The 16,493-nt window shown below is 39.1% G+C and overlaps 1 protein-coding gene across 1 annotated transcript in view; it reads right to left on the reverse strand.

Annotated features, from left to right (window-relative positions):
- LOC115775225 (urea transporter 2-like) overlaps positions 1 to 16,493 on the reverse strand; it is a 36,132-nt gene that overhangs the window by 4,864 nt on the left and 14,775 nt on the right. Inside the window, exon 5 of the mRNA XM_030722796.1 lies at positions 14,189 to 14,336. Coding sequence (XP_030578656.1) covers positions 14,189 to 14,336 — 148 coding nt within the window. The remainder of the gene's footprint in view (positions 1 to 14,188; positions 14,337 to 16,493) is intronic.

Below are 16,493 nucleotides of genomic sequence, written 5' to 3' on the forward strand. Positions count from 1 at the left end.
GTGACATCATAATTATGTATTGTTGACATACTCAAGTACTAACTTTGTCCATGTGGTGGTGCTACATGCACATTATTGCGTGGCTGCATTCAGTGCAACATTTAATTTGCGTGTAACCTAATAAGGACATTTTTAATCTTCCTAGTTGATGCCCCAAATCAACACAGAAGAAGAGACAAAAACTGGTCCAGAATGAAAGATCTAACTGCTCAAAACATCATTTAACTACCAGGATGATGAGAGCAGTTATTACCTTTCAATCTTGTGCGACTGTATTTACAGAAAATGATGCATCGTTTAGGTAACCACTGCCAATCTGCCTGCTTTGCCTTTCATCTTTGTCTTGTATTTCAGATTATTGCAGGTTTGATTGGACCATCACCAAAGTGCCTGTTGCAGTTTCTTTCAGACAACTCAAAGGACACTTAACCTATTGGTATTTTATTGCTATTTTATTTTGCCCTATAGTGACATTTCATTTTAGATCTGGAATGCAGTAAATAACATTCAAATCCAGCAATTTAATGTCATATTTCAACTCTTGTTTTATCATTCAGTCTAAGAGGCAGGCGAATTAAGACAAGGTCAATGCCTTGCCTCTGACTCACGTGCACATGAGACATACACAAGAGTGCGATGCTGAAACTACAAGCAAACTGCACAGGGGGCATGCTGACCCAGATAAATCTCTGCAAGGCCAAAAGCACTGACATTTTCTCCTCTGGCCTTCAGCACCAGCTGCAACATGTCTTTCAGCCTACACAGGGGAGAATAACAATTATAACACAATGCAGAAAAAGTAGAGTTACTGAGTTCGTCTGTAAAGGCCAGCAAGTTTTATCCAGAATCAGTGGGTGTGACAGTTAACATTTCTCTGAAATATTTAACCTTTGTTGAAATGAAAAAAAAAAAATGGTGGTGCAACATGGTGGTGTGGTAGGGTAAATTATTTAATCAATTAATTATTTATTATTATTTAACCTTTTCTCCATTTTCTTTCTCTTAGTAAATAGGTCACATACATTTTTTTTCTGATTTCATTTGTAATGGCCAGTGGCGGTCCTAGCCTGTTTGGCGCCCTGGGCGAGCATCCCCGCCGGCGCCCCCCCCACACACACACACACACAATAGCGATCGCCGCACTACTACACTTGGGGGGGTAATGAGCGACTGCTGTGTGGTGTATGTAGCTTTCTGCCATGGTCTGACAGACAGGCTTTAACAGAAGGTCCCCCCACCATCACAGGCACACTCAGAATTTCTTTTAAATTTTTATTTGAAAAAACATGGAAGAAACTGAAATATTAAACAGCTTCTGCTTACCTTTATCTTTGCTTGTTTCTCCTCTTCTTCTTTTCTCTTTTTCCTAAACTGTGCACCTGATGGCTTTGACCTTTTCCTTTCCATCTGCCACAATTCGCCACCACCACCGCCCATCCCCAGGGTTGTCAGATCTGACTGACAGTTGCCAGCCCAACACAACAAAACCTCCACTGAAACTCATGTTAATAGCACCAGGTGTGATATATATTTAAATATACAAGCTTTGGGTAACTTGTTAAAATTTTGGCTGCTTTTCACCATATTTGGTAGGTTTTTAGGAAGTTTTTATTGTAAAATTATATATCTATATAATTTTATAATTATATAGAAATATCTATATAATATTCCACCCCAATGTGTTCACAAGCTGCCCAATCTGGCAACACTGCGCCATCCACCAACATTTGTCCAAACTGTCTAGATTCGTATTTGTGTTATTTTTTTTATCAGGATTCGGGTTCACACAAATACTGTGATTTAATGACCATATTTACAGTATTATAAATGAAATTGGCTTTGTGTTCTATCAGTTGTGTGCATCTAATTTTATTAGACGCACAGATTCATTCTGTGGAACATGGGAGGAAAAAAAAAAAAAAAGAGTCAGTTTTGCATATCTCGCAAAAGTTTTGCGAGATCCTGAGTTACTTTTGCGAGATCTCGCAAAACTTTTCAATATTAGGACATACACTTCGCGTTAATCTTGATATGGCAGTGTCCGTGAGGATGAAAGGTTTGGCGAGAGACTGCCAGCAAAAGTCGCCTTTATTTATAATTCAGCGGTTACTGTTGGCTGTAACCAGGCCCAAACTGTACAGGCATGAATAAATGAACCCGGCTGACAGTCTCACTCTCACGCCATCACTGCTTCACTCGACTCGCACCCCAGGCTGAGAGGAGAAGGGGGCGGGGCAGCGCTGTGTGTGTGACGATCTAGTGAAGCAGTGACAGCGAGACAGAGAGAGAATCCCCCGCCTGCCCTTTTTCTTCTGTTACAACCTGTCTGACCATGGCAGAAAGCTACATGCAATACACAGCAAGCAGAGGGCGCCCATTATCCCACAAGTGGAGCAGTGCGGTAGGCGTTGCTGCGGCGATCGCAATGCGTTGGGGGGAGGGGGGCGTCATGCCGCCCTAGATGAAATGCCGCCCTGGGCGGCTGCCCATGTCGCCCATATCAGAAACCGCCACTGGTAATGGCTGGACATTCACTCACCTCATGTGGGTAAACACAGTAACACTTTTTAATGTAATGCTTCGCAATCCATCAGCAGCATGCCAATGACTGCTAATTAATATGTCAGGAGGTTTTCTAATCACAGTATTGGATATATTAAAATTTTGACTTGGTGTAGGTTGCAGATTAATAGTTAGGGTACAATCAAAATGATTAATATTAATTTCATTGTCAATATCAATTTTCACTGCAATCCATTATGTAGTTGTTAACAACAAACTTGACTAAAAGTCATTAGGGCACATTAGGGGGCGCATGAGTGCGAATATTGGTGTGATAATCCATGGCGTTTTTGAAAGAGCTGCCGCACTATTGTGCCTAAACCCCCACTGCCTTTCCTCAAATCTAATGCAAGTTATTGTATAAGCTTTACCAAAAGTGTACACATTGCAGAGCTATTAGCAAATAACATAGCTTGTTATATTCAGCATGAGCCCCGTAGTAGAAATGATGGATTTTTCACTTTCTGGGAAAATGTAACATTATCAAATAAATGACTGAATACTGGCTGACTGTGAAGAAGAGAGATGATTTAATCCTCCATTTGCTCCTGTTATAAATCATTTACACACATGTGCACTAAGCTGGATGAGCTCCACTTTGATAAGTACAAACATTTCACTTAAAAAAAAGGAGCTCCTTCAGACCCAGCAGAAACTCTTTAATGCATGAGAATTTGTGGTGCCTAAGATAAAGGATAAAGATAATATAAAATCTAAATGTTAGTTGCTCTACATGGTTGCTCTAACAACCGCAGGATTTTCCAAGGAACTATAAATTTTGGTGGCTTCCCTGTAGATTAATAACCTTCAGGCAGTGCTGTGATTGATTTCCTTATTACCAGGCACTGGAAGCAGCAGTTTGGCAGTCTAGTTCTGAAGCAGACTGACCACACCCCTGTGGTGCCTCTTCACTCTGTGTGTCTGCTAGACTACTCTGGCATCCACTCCCCTTGTCCTCTCTGTTTGCATTTTCTCTTTTACAGCCACCTCCTTCGGCAGTTGGTCGTTAAACGCTTCAGTTCCTTCTGCTCTCATCTTGTCTCTGCCTCATTCCACGCGCTGTCTTTTTATTCCCACCATTTTCTTTTGTTTCTCACACAATGTACTTTTCTCATTCCCTTTGTTTCCTTCACCACTCCTCCTTTTCCCGCTTGTTCTCTTCCCACACCATTAAAGACTAATGGCTATGTAGGAGAAAGGCCCTGGAGGCTGCTAAATTTTTTTTTTACTGTTTCCACTTTTTTATGTGTGCGTTTCTGTGTGTGCAAGCAATTAACTCTCTGATGTCATCTGTGCTAACACAATGAGCTAGTATGAGTATCCTTATCATATTAACCCAAGTATGTCCCTCCTCTTCGTTTCTCCTCTTCTCTTTTTTCTTTTCCACCTTCCTGCATTGTCACAGTGAATAGCTGCAGAGTAAATGGAGGGCAATTTAATTGGAATGAACTGATATGAACTGTACATAATGCCTTGTTTTCTGGTGTAAGTGCATAATGGCTAACTTTGCATTTTGGCCTTTGTGCTTCATTCATCTGGCAAACCCATCATTGTGTCCTTTGATCCCTTTGAAGGGAAAACTGTTTGATGATGCAAATAAATGGATTGCTATGAATGTGGGCTCAGTTGTGAACATTGTCCAGGTATAAGCAGCATAAGATGCAGAGGAACTAGTAGTAGTACTTTGCAGTGCAGCTAATCAATAACATGGTAATAATAGGGTAATTATGTGGAAATAAAGAAGTAATATCCCCATAACGTCATTTAATTACACTGTAAATACAGGGCAATAAAAAAAGGAATAACTTGAACTCAACTGTGGTTTTTAGTTGAGTAATATTATACTAACGTTTATATAATGAGGTGAAAAACAGGAGTACTAATGGGGAAATGAAACATTAAACATTGCAATTACAGCCCTCAGTTTTCAATTATACAAACTATTACCATGTAATGGAAACAGGCAGTTTGCTTCTTGCTGGCCTGATCCATGGTTATTACACAGAAACTACCAGAAATGTTTCAAAAATAATAAAGCACGGCAGCAAAGGTATAATAATTACATCATTATACATTTAAATGAAATATAATTTTCAGAATATGAGGTAGGATTAATTTGTACATTATCCTTTGGTAATAGTGCCCTATATATAAAATTATCAACTAATATTACCTTATTATTATGAGGTTACTATCACATTAAAGACATTAAATACAGCACAGAAGTTTGCATCTTATTGCTGAAAGGTTGTCATGCTGTTACTAAACTCTTAGTATATGATTATAGTATTTTAGTATATATATATATATATATATATATATATGATACAACTGGTCTTATCTCACAGGCCTTGTTACATTTGTTTCCACATTAGTGTTCCTGTTGTTATTACTCCATAATATAAATTTCAGACTAACATTACTCAGCTAAAAACCATGGTTCCATGGTTGTTACCATTATGGAGTTATTACATTGCATTCCATGTAATTAAGTGGTATTACATGTTTTTGTCTCCTTATTTCCACATTGTTACTGCATGTTTTTACAGAGCTGTAAAGTGCTTTACAACACTGCTTGTGTGCATAGCTTCAATCTCCACCAACATCTGTCCATCTAAGCCTTCTGTCAGATAGAGCCATTGGATATTTTTACACATTTTTTTTCTTTGAAGTTGAATATTGAATTCTTTGGCTAGGCTACAGCAGTGGAAGTATAGCTGTGTTTGAACCATTTGCTAATGACATTGCAAATATTTTACACTGTTGCTAATTAGCTGGAAAGTTATTGACATTGACCCTTAGTGTTGGAGCTAAATGATCCAAAAACATAACTGCCTCAGAGGCATGCATCTAGTATGGCTGACTGTCTAAATAGAAACTTCAAATTGTTCATCTCAGTCATTTGCAGTAAATACTTCAGTCATGCCCTTAGGCTTCTTATATAATACCCAAAAGGTCTGATTCAGGACCTTTAGTGTACAGTTTGACCACAATTCTACCAAGAGCTTAAATAAAATTGCAAAAGCAGGATTTAGCATTTACTTTGCACTCTAGTTTGAGATATTTTAAAGATCCCTGTGCATTACAACATTACCCCACTTGCCACAAATAAATATCCTTCTCCAATATATCTGCTTCTTCCTCCTTTCTTCTGTTCTCCTGATGCTGCTGAGCTACATTATGTAAAACCACAAATGGCAGACGTGAAAATTTCACTCCAAAATAGGCTACGTTTGCTAAAAATTCATTAAAGAACTCAGAGTTAAGAGTGAACCCTAGCTGACTTGTCTCAGTGCCTCACTTTTTCTTACCTCCTCTACCTGATCCCACAACATGAATGCAGCAGAAGGTAGACAGACTGTGGCCTACATACAGCCTCCAACCCCCTCATGGGAATAGTTTACAGCACAATGCTTTGAATGACAGCTCTAAAAATGGCCTCACACTCTGCCTGTCCCAGGCGAGCTTCAGGCCTCTCTGCTCTCCAAGCCTGACCCATGCTTCTGTTTCTCCCTCTTTCTGAATACATTAAAAGGTGATGGAGCTGTTAGACTGAGAAAGCATCAATGATTTAACCTGCCTGTCAATAAAAATCCACACATCTCTACACATCTGCCACCTTCCTGCCTTTTGATTGTTACACATTTATGCCTACAGTCATTTTTTTTTCTATCTATGGGTCATCAATTTCATACTTACAGGTAATTAGTTATAAAAGAAGATTGCAAAACAGTTTCTAATTCATATATTTACAGATATTAAAGGAACAGAATTTCAGGGTATAGGTGATTAACCTTAGCATTTTAAATGTAACAAAAGTTTCATTTAAAACATTTTCTCTTCAAAACCTTTAGTGTTTAAAAATTTTTAATATGCATTTTATTTGGCACTAGAAATGCACATTGTGTGTCACAAATCAAAAGTCCAGCTTCACATTCCATTCTGATCAAAACCTGTGCAACTAATGAAGGAGCTTAATGACATCTGAACATTGAGTAGTTTACCAACTAGGGTGTGGAAATGTCATGAAAGATTATCATGAAAGATTTACTTGAAGTCTGATTGTCCGCTTCCTGTCTTAAAATAAATGCCAGCCAAAAAAAAAAGGAAAAAAAAAGCTAAACAAACAAACAAAAAAAATAAAATAAATACCAGCTTCTCCATCACATAAATATCATGAATTACTTTAATCCAGTCCTCGACTGAAGGAGACTGCCAACCGCTTTCTTACTTACTATCAATAAAATATTGAACAAATGAATCTTGCACTGTTTCTCAAACCTGAATACAGGCTTACCTTAGACCAGTATTCCTGGAGTAATGGGCATGTCCAGAACATAAGAAAATGATATGCATTCTTTTTACCAGAAGACCTCCACCAACATAATTCTTTGTTAAAAAAGTGCTTTGTGTTGGTGTCCTGTAGAATATATTTTCCCACTGTTTTTTTTTTTTTTTAATTTTTCCTATGTTTCCAATTTATAGCAAAATTCCGCTCCTTTCCCCAGAAATATATCTATCCCCTGAGACTGTAGCTCATCAAAAGTTAGTAACTCTAGATCGCTCACTTTCCTGAACACTGTTCAGCATTGCATTATTGTTTTCAACCTACTTCATGTATGAAAGAGCAAAGCCAGTCACACACTGTCAGTGGCAGCAGTAAAACTGCCCTTCAACTGAAAGCAAATATAAAGTGTAAGGTTGCAACAAATAGAAATACAGTATAAACACTATAAATTACACACAAGCATATGTGATACATATGGACTCATCAACCACTTTATTAGGTACACCATACCAGTTCTGGGTTGGACCCCGTTTTGCCTTCAGAACGGCCTTAACTCTTTGTGTCACAGATTCAACAAGGTGCTGGAAGCATTCCTCAGAGATTTTTCTCCATATTGACATGATAGCATCACAGAGTTCAACTACATCCCAAAGGTGCTCTACTGGACTGATATCTGGTGACTGTGGAAGCCATTGGCCATTTTCTAATCTTCTATTGTCCAGTGTTGGTGAGTCTATGTGAATTGTAGCCTCAGTTTCCTGTTCTTGGCCCCTAGTATCATCTTATGCTGCTATAACCCATCTGCTTTGCATTGGGCATTCAAAGATACTCTTGTGCATACTGTGTTTGTAACGAGATCAGCTTGAAGCCATCTGGCCATTCTCCTCTGACCTCTAACATCAACATGGGATTTTCACCCAGAGAACTGACGCTCACTGAATATTTTCTGTACTTTGGACCATTCTCTGTAAAGTCTGGAGATGTCGTGTGGGAAACTGTAGTGTCTTCTGCACAGAGATAAGCTTCTCAAATGTTGTAGCACATAGTTGAAAGGCCATGCACACCATAATATATATATATATATATATATATATATATATATATATGGGTTTTTTGGGGGGGTCTTTTGTTTGTCCCTCTTGTTTTTCTATATGAATATTGTCCAGTGTCTGTGTTTGATATCTAGTAGGATGATTGCCCACTCTGTTAACTGCAGAACAATTCTAAGGCTGTCAATAAAGGAACCTGAACCTGGTTGGTGTCGATGTTGACTTCATACGAGCGTATACATGTAATCTCTCAACTTCTCTTTCCCAAAACCACACTGGCTTTTTACTCAGCATCTTACAGGTGCTGAAGGATAATAAATGCAGAGAAGCACTGTAGAGGTTGATGCAACTGGAAAGAATGATGAGTTTTTAAAGCTGATAAGATGAAAGGATTAAAAGAGACAGTAAGAGGGCTTGAAAGAAAAGCAGGGGGTAAGACAGAAGGAGAAAGACAGAACCAGGGGCAAGAGTGTCTGAAGTGTTAAAGAACATGGTGTCTATCCAACTCATCCACCCACACACACACACACACACACACACACACACACACACACACACACACACACACACACACACACATTTGCACTCATTTTCAAACCTCTTGATCATTTAAAGATCGCTCTTCTGTGCTACGTTTTTAAGCACATTCATCTTTTGTTGCTTCTCTCTCTCTGCCACTTTTTTCAGTCTTTTACTCAGGTCATGGCTTATCCTTATTTTCCCTTCTAAACTTATTATCCGCTTTCTCACTTCTCCATCTCCATTTCCTTTGTCTCCTGACACTGAGCCTTCTTTATTTCTCTGGTTCTCTGTTGAAAAGGATTAGGTCTTGAATCTGACCTCTTAGCACTTATTCACACTCTTAACTGTCTCATTTTGTGCTGCTGTAGCTTCATTTGTTTCTGTGTGTGGGTGTCCATTTACATTTACTCAGGGCTGCCGGTTCACCAAACTCCATGATAAAGATGCATCCGACAATGCTAAAAGGCTAAATGCTGCTTATGATTACACAGTAAATGTAACGAACTTTTCCATACAAAGTTGTGCAACAACTATGAGAACATGAAAAAGGGTAACAGCATAATGAGAGTAATTTGTGCATTAGTGCATTTCAAGAGCTTTCTTCACTTGGCTGTTACACATTTGGCATTTGGTGAGTTTTATCAGCAATAATGTATATACACTTTATAAAGCAGCATGTCACCCACTGCATGGCTATAATAGTTCTGAACAACTACATCTCTCTGTAACACAGAGGAATCAGCTACAAGTTATAAAATAAAGTAAAATAAAAAGAAGTAAAATAAAATAAAAATAAAAATAGTAGGCCCTGTTACCATTTTAAGGCATTACATATCAGGACATACATACAACCTCAGATGAAGAACAAGACAGGACATATTACACCAATAAATCTACATCAGAATGACTGACAAAGAAAAGAATCAAGTTGTTCCAAAGGCCCAGTCAAAGACCAGAACTCAACCTCATTAAAATATTGTGATGGGACCTCAAGACAGCCATGCACGAATGAATGCCAGCAAACCTCAATGAACTGAAGCAGCATTGTAAAGCAAAGTGGGCCAAAATTCCTCCTAAATAATGTGAGAGATTGATAACATCATAAATAAATTGATTATTTCAAGTTATTCTTGGTTTAGCAAGCTATTGAATCATGGGGTGTACTTTGTTTTACACACTTCTCACATTTTGGCTCAGTTGAATAAATATGGTGAAATATATCATGTGCTGCTGTTCATCTGAGGTCATTTAAGGTCAAATTTGTTTGGGTCTTTTTGTGAGATTTGTTGCCAGTCAGAGACATCGTAACCCAATTACAGCAACAAGAGCATTTAAAATTAGGCATGAGACTGCCTGCTGCATGAGTGTGTTTTGGATTCTTGGGAAGCTCAGAGGACTGCTTCGAAATGACAAAAGTGTGGTTGACTTTCAAGATCAACAAAAGGCTTCTAATGACTTAATCCAGATAAAATTATACATCACCAAGAAGAAAACTCACAAGACAAAAAAATGGAAAAAGTCAAATGTAAATGAAGCATGAAGGAAGGAAGAAATGATCACAAAAGGAAGAGAGACTGTACGGATGACAGTAAGAGAGACGGGTGCATTTTGTTTATCTGCATTTAGCTGCCACGTTACCACAGGCTGCTTCCTCTTGGCTCTGTCTCCTACACAATCTCATTATAGTCACATCTCTTTGATTAATTTCTCATCACACTGTTGTTTTTAGTGCAGAAGTCTGTGTTTTTGTTTGTGCATCTGTGTGTGCGCTTATGTGTATGTACCTGCCACTGCTAACATGCGTCCACAAGTTTGTTTAAGTGTGTATGCGTACCAGCTCACTCCCACTCTTTTTCTTAATACTGTATGACTCATAGCTACAAACACACATGATGTGTACACACACACACACACACACACACACACACACACACACACACTGAAGTATTTTAGGACTCTGTACTAAAGTTACATGGATGTAAATGGAACGTCCAACATTTCTCATTCTCCTTTTGTGCAAACAGAGTCACAGTAAAGCAGATGTAAGAAGAACACACTGCCACAGCTCTGTGGGTTTGTATATAAGCCAGCGATATCAGGGCCCTGGCTAATTGCTTTGTATTTTATTAAGCTGAGTGAACACAAGCTGCTGCTGCTAACAGTTTCTTGTTTATACATCTGCTGCTGACATATCTTATTTTCAGAGAGATGCATAAACTTAACCTGAGGTTGACTTCATTAAAACACACTTTTATGGAACATTTCTCATGCAGGGAGCTAAGCCTGCAGTCTTTTTCAGGTCCTGCCAGAGGTTCACGATACTGTCGTCTGATTGTTGCGTTTTCTCTGTTTTATTGTAGTGTCTTTACTGTACAGTTTAAAGCCCCTTGAGGTGACTGTTGTTGTGATTTGGTGCTATATAAATAAAGCTGAATTAAATTGAATTGAATTGAATTGAATTGAATTGAATTGAATTGAATTGAATTGAAATATCTATTTTGCTCTGGGTACAGGTGTGATTACAAGTGTGACACCAACTGCAACAAATTGGTTCATGAACCAATAAAGCATGATAAATTATTGCTTTTAGGACAAAATCTAATTGCTTTTAGGTTAAATACATCAATATAAACAGAGCTTTCCAGTATATTATGCATGAAGGATAATGACTTTCCATTAGATCACAATTTATCATGCAAATGCAGTTTCTTTTTTGCATGCTACAGCTTTCAGTAGGTGTTGTGCTTTCACCAAGCTATCAGTATAAAGCCATGTAGGTTAGGTTAACTGTGTGAATGTATGTGAATTCTATGAATAATATATGTCCAGGCCTTGTGATTGACTTGTCACCTCTCCAATGTGTGCATGTTGCCTGAAATCAAATAGGACAGGCTCAACCCCCTGTAACCAGTGATGTCAGTAACGCATTACTAAGTAACTTACTTAGTAATGCATTACTCTAATCTGACTACTTTTTTTGGTAATGAGTAATCTATCGCATTATTATTTGCAATCCAGTAATCAAATTAAAGTTACTTATCCAAGTCACTGTGCGTTACTATTTTTGTCATTTTCCTCAGTACAAAGATATATTTTTGTTTTCTTCTTGCTTCTTGGGGAGTGATGTCTGGCCAATTAAGTCCCATTTTGAGCATGAGGACAATAACAGCACAGCGACACAAACATAAACAATGGAGGGAGGAGAAAGATGCGCGTTTTCTAGCTGGAAATACAGGCACTATTTTGAGTTTGTGTCAGCTAAAAATGACAATATCAAGGTTAGTTGTGCACTCTGTGCTGGCGACAAAGTGCTCTCTAGCTTCAAAAACACTACGTCAAATTTGAAGAAACATTTGGAGTCGCAGCACGGCACAGTCTAACTTACAGAGTGAGTCCCACCAGGTGGTGTGAAGCAGAGAGCTGCTGCTAATGCAGGAGGCCCCCCAGCACCCAAACAACAAAAGCTGGACTTCAGTACAAACCAGTAAGTTGGGGTGAGCTGAAGAAGTTGGTCGGACAGTATGTAGTGGAGGAAATGCTGCCCTTAAACATGGCTTACTCGCCCTTGTTTCGTGGTTGTCATTTTTATGTTGGGGGGGTGGGGTGCTGCCAGTGTTGTGCCAAAAAGTGATCGCCAGTCATAAAGTGATTTCAATGTTTCTAAGTGCTTTTATTTGTAATGATTTTACGTATATTGGTGAATAGAGTGCAGTCAGCATGATTTATGAAGGGCTTACCGTATTTTTCGGACTATACGTCGCTCCGGAGTATAGGTCGCACCAGCCAAAAAATGCATAATAAAGAAGAAAAAAACATATATAGGTCGCACTGGACTATAAGTCGCACTTTTTTTTGGGGGGGGGGGGGTTGATAGAATCCGAGACCCAGAGCAGAAATTCCATCTTGAACGGCAATTTAAAATAATAATGGATTAAAAAACAGGACGAACACAGTTACGCCTACGTTATGCTAACGTAGCACATTCAGCTACATGACGCACAACGAACACGTGTTCGGTATTGTAACGTTGTAAACACACTTCCAAAGTCGGCGATATTCACAACAAAGGTCGTCTTTATTAACAGAAAAACGGCTGCTGTAGGCCACAGCCACGCCAACCACAACTACAACAGCGGAACAGCAACACACACACAGGCAAGCTCTCGGTCTTTTTCTCTCTCTCCATGCTGCCTTCACGAACCTCCCGAACAGTCCGAAATCCCACAACATCAACACGCTCTCTAACTAAGAGAATCGCTACAGTATGTTAACGTAACATTAAGTTATTCAGATAACCATAGCATAAAGAACATACTAACAAGTTAACCAAACCATCAATCCATTGAATTCTTCATCCTCGGTGTCACTTCTAAACAATTCCGTACACTCCGTAGACGAAGCGCCGCTTCCTCTTCTGTGTCGCGTTAGTCAGACTTGTCGTCAGCTGCAGTTCCAATTATTCCAGCCTTTCTGAATCCCAACAGGATGGTTTGTCACTGAAGCCCATGTTTTCTTGATCCATCCAATGACTTCCAGGAAAGTTGGGTGGCGCATTCTCCCAGTTGCCGTTAAGCTGTGCTCTCCATCCATCATCCACTGCGCCCACAGGTTACGCAAGACTGCCTTAAAGCTGCAGTTCACGGAGATGTCAAGTGGCTGGAGTATTTTGGTTCATGTGTTATAAATGTCACATATACGTCGCTCCGGAGTATAGGTCGCACCCCCAGCCAAACTATGAAAAAAAGTGCGACTTATACTCCGGAAAATACGGTATATATAAAATGAAGAAATAACCTGTTTTTCAACAATTTTCAGGAGTCTGTGTTATTGTACCTACATTATAATTAATTCAGTGCTTTTGGCCACTTAAAATATCTTTATAGCACTGTGATGTTGCCCTCTTAGCCAGATTTCTGTTTAAAAAGACATTTTTAATGTCAATGACAGTTTTTACCTCAATAAAAAAAAACCCAAAAACTGATAGAAATGCTAGTTCTTGCTCAAAACTTGATATCATTCATGAGAGATATGTTTGACAGATTATAGGCCAACAAGTCATTTACAGCCATTTAAATACAGAAAATCACTTCTTGGCACAACACCTTGAATGTAACTAATAAAGTAATCAGTAAAGTAACTAAGTTACTTTTTAAAGGAGTAATCACTAATCAGATTACCTTTTTTTTTCACCACTGCCTGTAACCCTCCACAAGATGAGTAACTATAGATAATCAAGACAATTTAATAAATCACATATGGCAGATTTTGGCTAATATGGCCAAAAAAGGCAGACTTTAAGTCTTTTGTGTAGGCCAAGCTAAAAACGAAACAAAACACAAGCATCTTCCTACCTTACCATAGTGCAAGCAAGACTGTCTTGTGCTTAGACCCTTCCACCACTGTAAACATCAGTGTCTTTCTCAGAGTTTGTACTGCTGGCTTTTTGTCATAAATATTGTCTCAGACTTGGCAGTGGTACCCCACAGCCACTGAGGGCATTATTACACAACTATTTTCACACAGTAATACTCCCCTCCTCATTTTCCTGTGAAGTTTAGGAGTTTCCCTGTAAGTGGTGATATCTAAAGCGGTGTATCCCAGTATCACCGACCATATGAGGAGATCTGTGTGCAATCTGTGTTAAATTATGTGAAACTGGGATACATGGTCAATGGTGCATTTGCATGATGTACAAACAGATAGAATAACACTTTTCTCTCTCCCACTCCTCCCACGCAGCCACTTGAACACACAGATTGAGACTAACCAGCCAGTGTTCCTACTGCGGATCCCAGCAGAGCGTGGACAGCGAGCAACGGGGAGTAGAGGAAAACGGCTCCCAGGATGAGAAGGGCTGGTCCAAGGTCGCCACAGGCATAGATCTGACCCACGCCACGAGGGATGCCATATATTACCTGGACAAAGAGAGGACTCAGGAGATTATTTTAGGAAATGGTTTTATTATGCAGCACACTGCAAAGGGATTACACAAGATTTATATAAGTTCCAAGAGCAGAAACACTCTCACAAAAACATAATGGCAAAATGGTTCAAATAAACTCAGTGGCTTTCTTTGCAGTTGAAATCAGCTATTCTTTTCTTACCCACAATCACACACACACACACACACACACACACACACACACACACACACACACACACACACACACACACACACACACACACACACACACACACACACACACACGCAGCATCCAAGCCCGTTAGTTTCCATGGTGATGTGAGGGCGCACCTGCCTGTCTCTGATATTTACAAGTCATAAATGGTCTTTCATTACATTGCCATAACTCTTGCATGCTCGCACGTCTATGCATGTGCGTTTGTGTAAGATTGAATACGCTGTGAGTGAAGTGCAGCCAGCGCACCATCCTCAGCAGAGTGACTGAAGCCGAAGACATCAAATATAAATAGGATCGACGTCATCGCCATCTCTGGAGAGAGCCAGAGGAAACATGAGCAAAAGAGAGATGGGCGGAGGAGATGAGTGGAAGAAAAGTAAAACAGAGACCAATAGAAAAGAAAAAAATAGGAAGAAGAAAGAAGTAGGAATGATTAAAAGGATGGGAATGCTTCACAGTGACCAAAACATAAAGTTGACTTTGTTTATTGTAAAGTGGACTATAGGGAAGGAGAGTAAGAAAGATTAAAATGACAGGTGATTTAAAAAACTGATAAAGAAAGAAAGAAGGGAGAAAGAGGAAAGAGATTTGCACCACAGAGTAGACTCTGAACAGGCTCTGCTCTGCGGTGCTGCAGAGAAGAGAAGCACAGGGATGAAAAGAATGATTTAGAGGTTTCAAATCTCATAAGTAACAAACAAAAGGGAATCTAAAGAACAGCTCTTATAAGATGAAACACAGACAGATGGAGTGAAACAGAAAGGAAATGATAAAAAAAATATGTCTCAGGGAGGGAAAGATGGCGAGACTTTGATATGTAGCGAAAGGGGAGAGAAAAAGAATCAGAGGTGGTGCTGAAACTTGTGGAAAGTAATTATTTAGTGTGAGGGAACAAACTGTGCCACGGGGTTGTTAATGGAACTGTGTGTAAATCTTGACTCTATATTCAGGACACCTTACAGTGCTGGTAGGGTTTTAGGCAGCGTGGCTAATGTAGTTTAGATAACTTCACAGTTACTTTGCATATCATCGTGTACACAAATGCACTCAAGGCAATGTGCTAAAAAAAAAAAAATCTAACAACTTCAGTCAGTAGTCAGATAGCTCATACCAGGAAGCCTGCTTACTGGTCTTCTAAGGTCATGTCCCTGCCTTCAGTGTTTTGTTTACAGGGAAGGCTTTCCTTAAATAAATAATGACACAAGGTCATGCAAAAAAACATCTCCAGTCTTGAAAAGAATGAAAAATTAAGTCAAGGCACAAGAGCCAAAGACTGAAGTTCCTCAAATGGCCACTTGAGGCTGGCTTCAAAGGCAGTCAGTCCCAGCTGACTCCCATGTTAAAATGCCCAAATTTAAAACTATATTATACTATACTGATGCAAAATGGTTTTGGCATCTATATGTAATGTTCTCCTTTATGGCAACTATACAGGGGATACAAATACCCATTTTAACTGTATTAGGGGTTGACATCATGCATAGAGGAATGGACTTGTTGATGCATAACTCCTCTTTGTCATCTCTGTTTGACAGGTGGGTAGGTTATCTTCTAGGCATTATCTCAGATAACTGGAGTCACTAACCTGGACCTTTTGACCATGTTTGTGTTGTTGGTTATCTGACAAATAGCAAGACTGGTTGTGAGGTTAATCTCACTAACGACCCACAAATATCGTTAGTGAAAAGTTAGTTAGTTGAAACTGTACACTGAAGATATTCAGTCACCTGATCTCAACCCAGCATATTTAGTGTTTCTCTATATGCATCTATACAAAAACATGTCTTTAGGAATTTGTGTAAACTTCCAAACTGTAAATAATGCATAATCAGACACGCTAAGAACTAATAATATCTATATCATTAGATTTGCAAGAAGACAAAGCTTTTTTGTACTGCAATTAAAATTCAGTCGCTCTTTCAAGAATCGACA

Source organism: Archocentrus centrarchus (assembly GCF_007364275.1).
Source record: "Archocentrus centrarchus isolate MPI-CPG fArcCen1 chromosome 18 unlocalized genomic scaffold, fArcCen1 scaffold_23_ctg1, whole genome shotgun sequence".
NCBI lineage: Eukaryota > Metazoa > Chordata > Actinopteri > Cichliformes > Cichlidae > Archocentrus > Archocentrus centrarchus.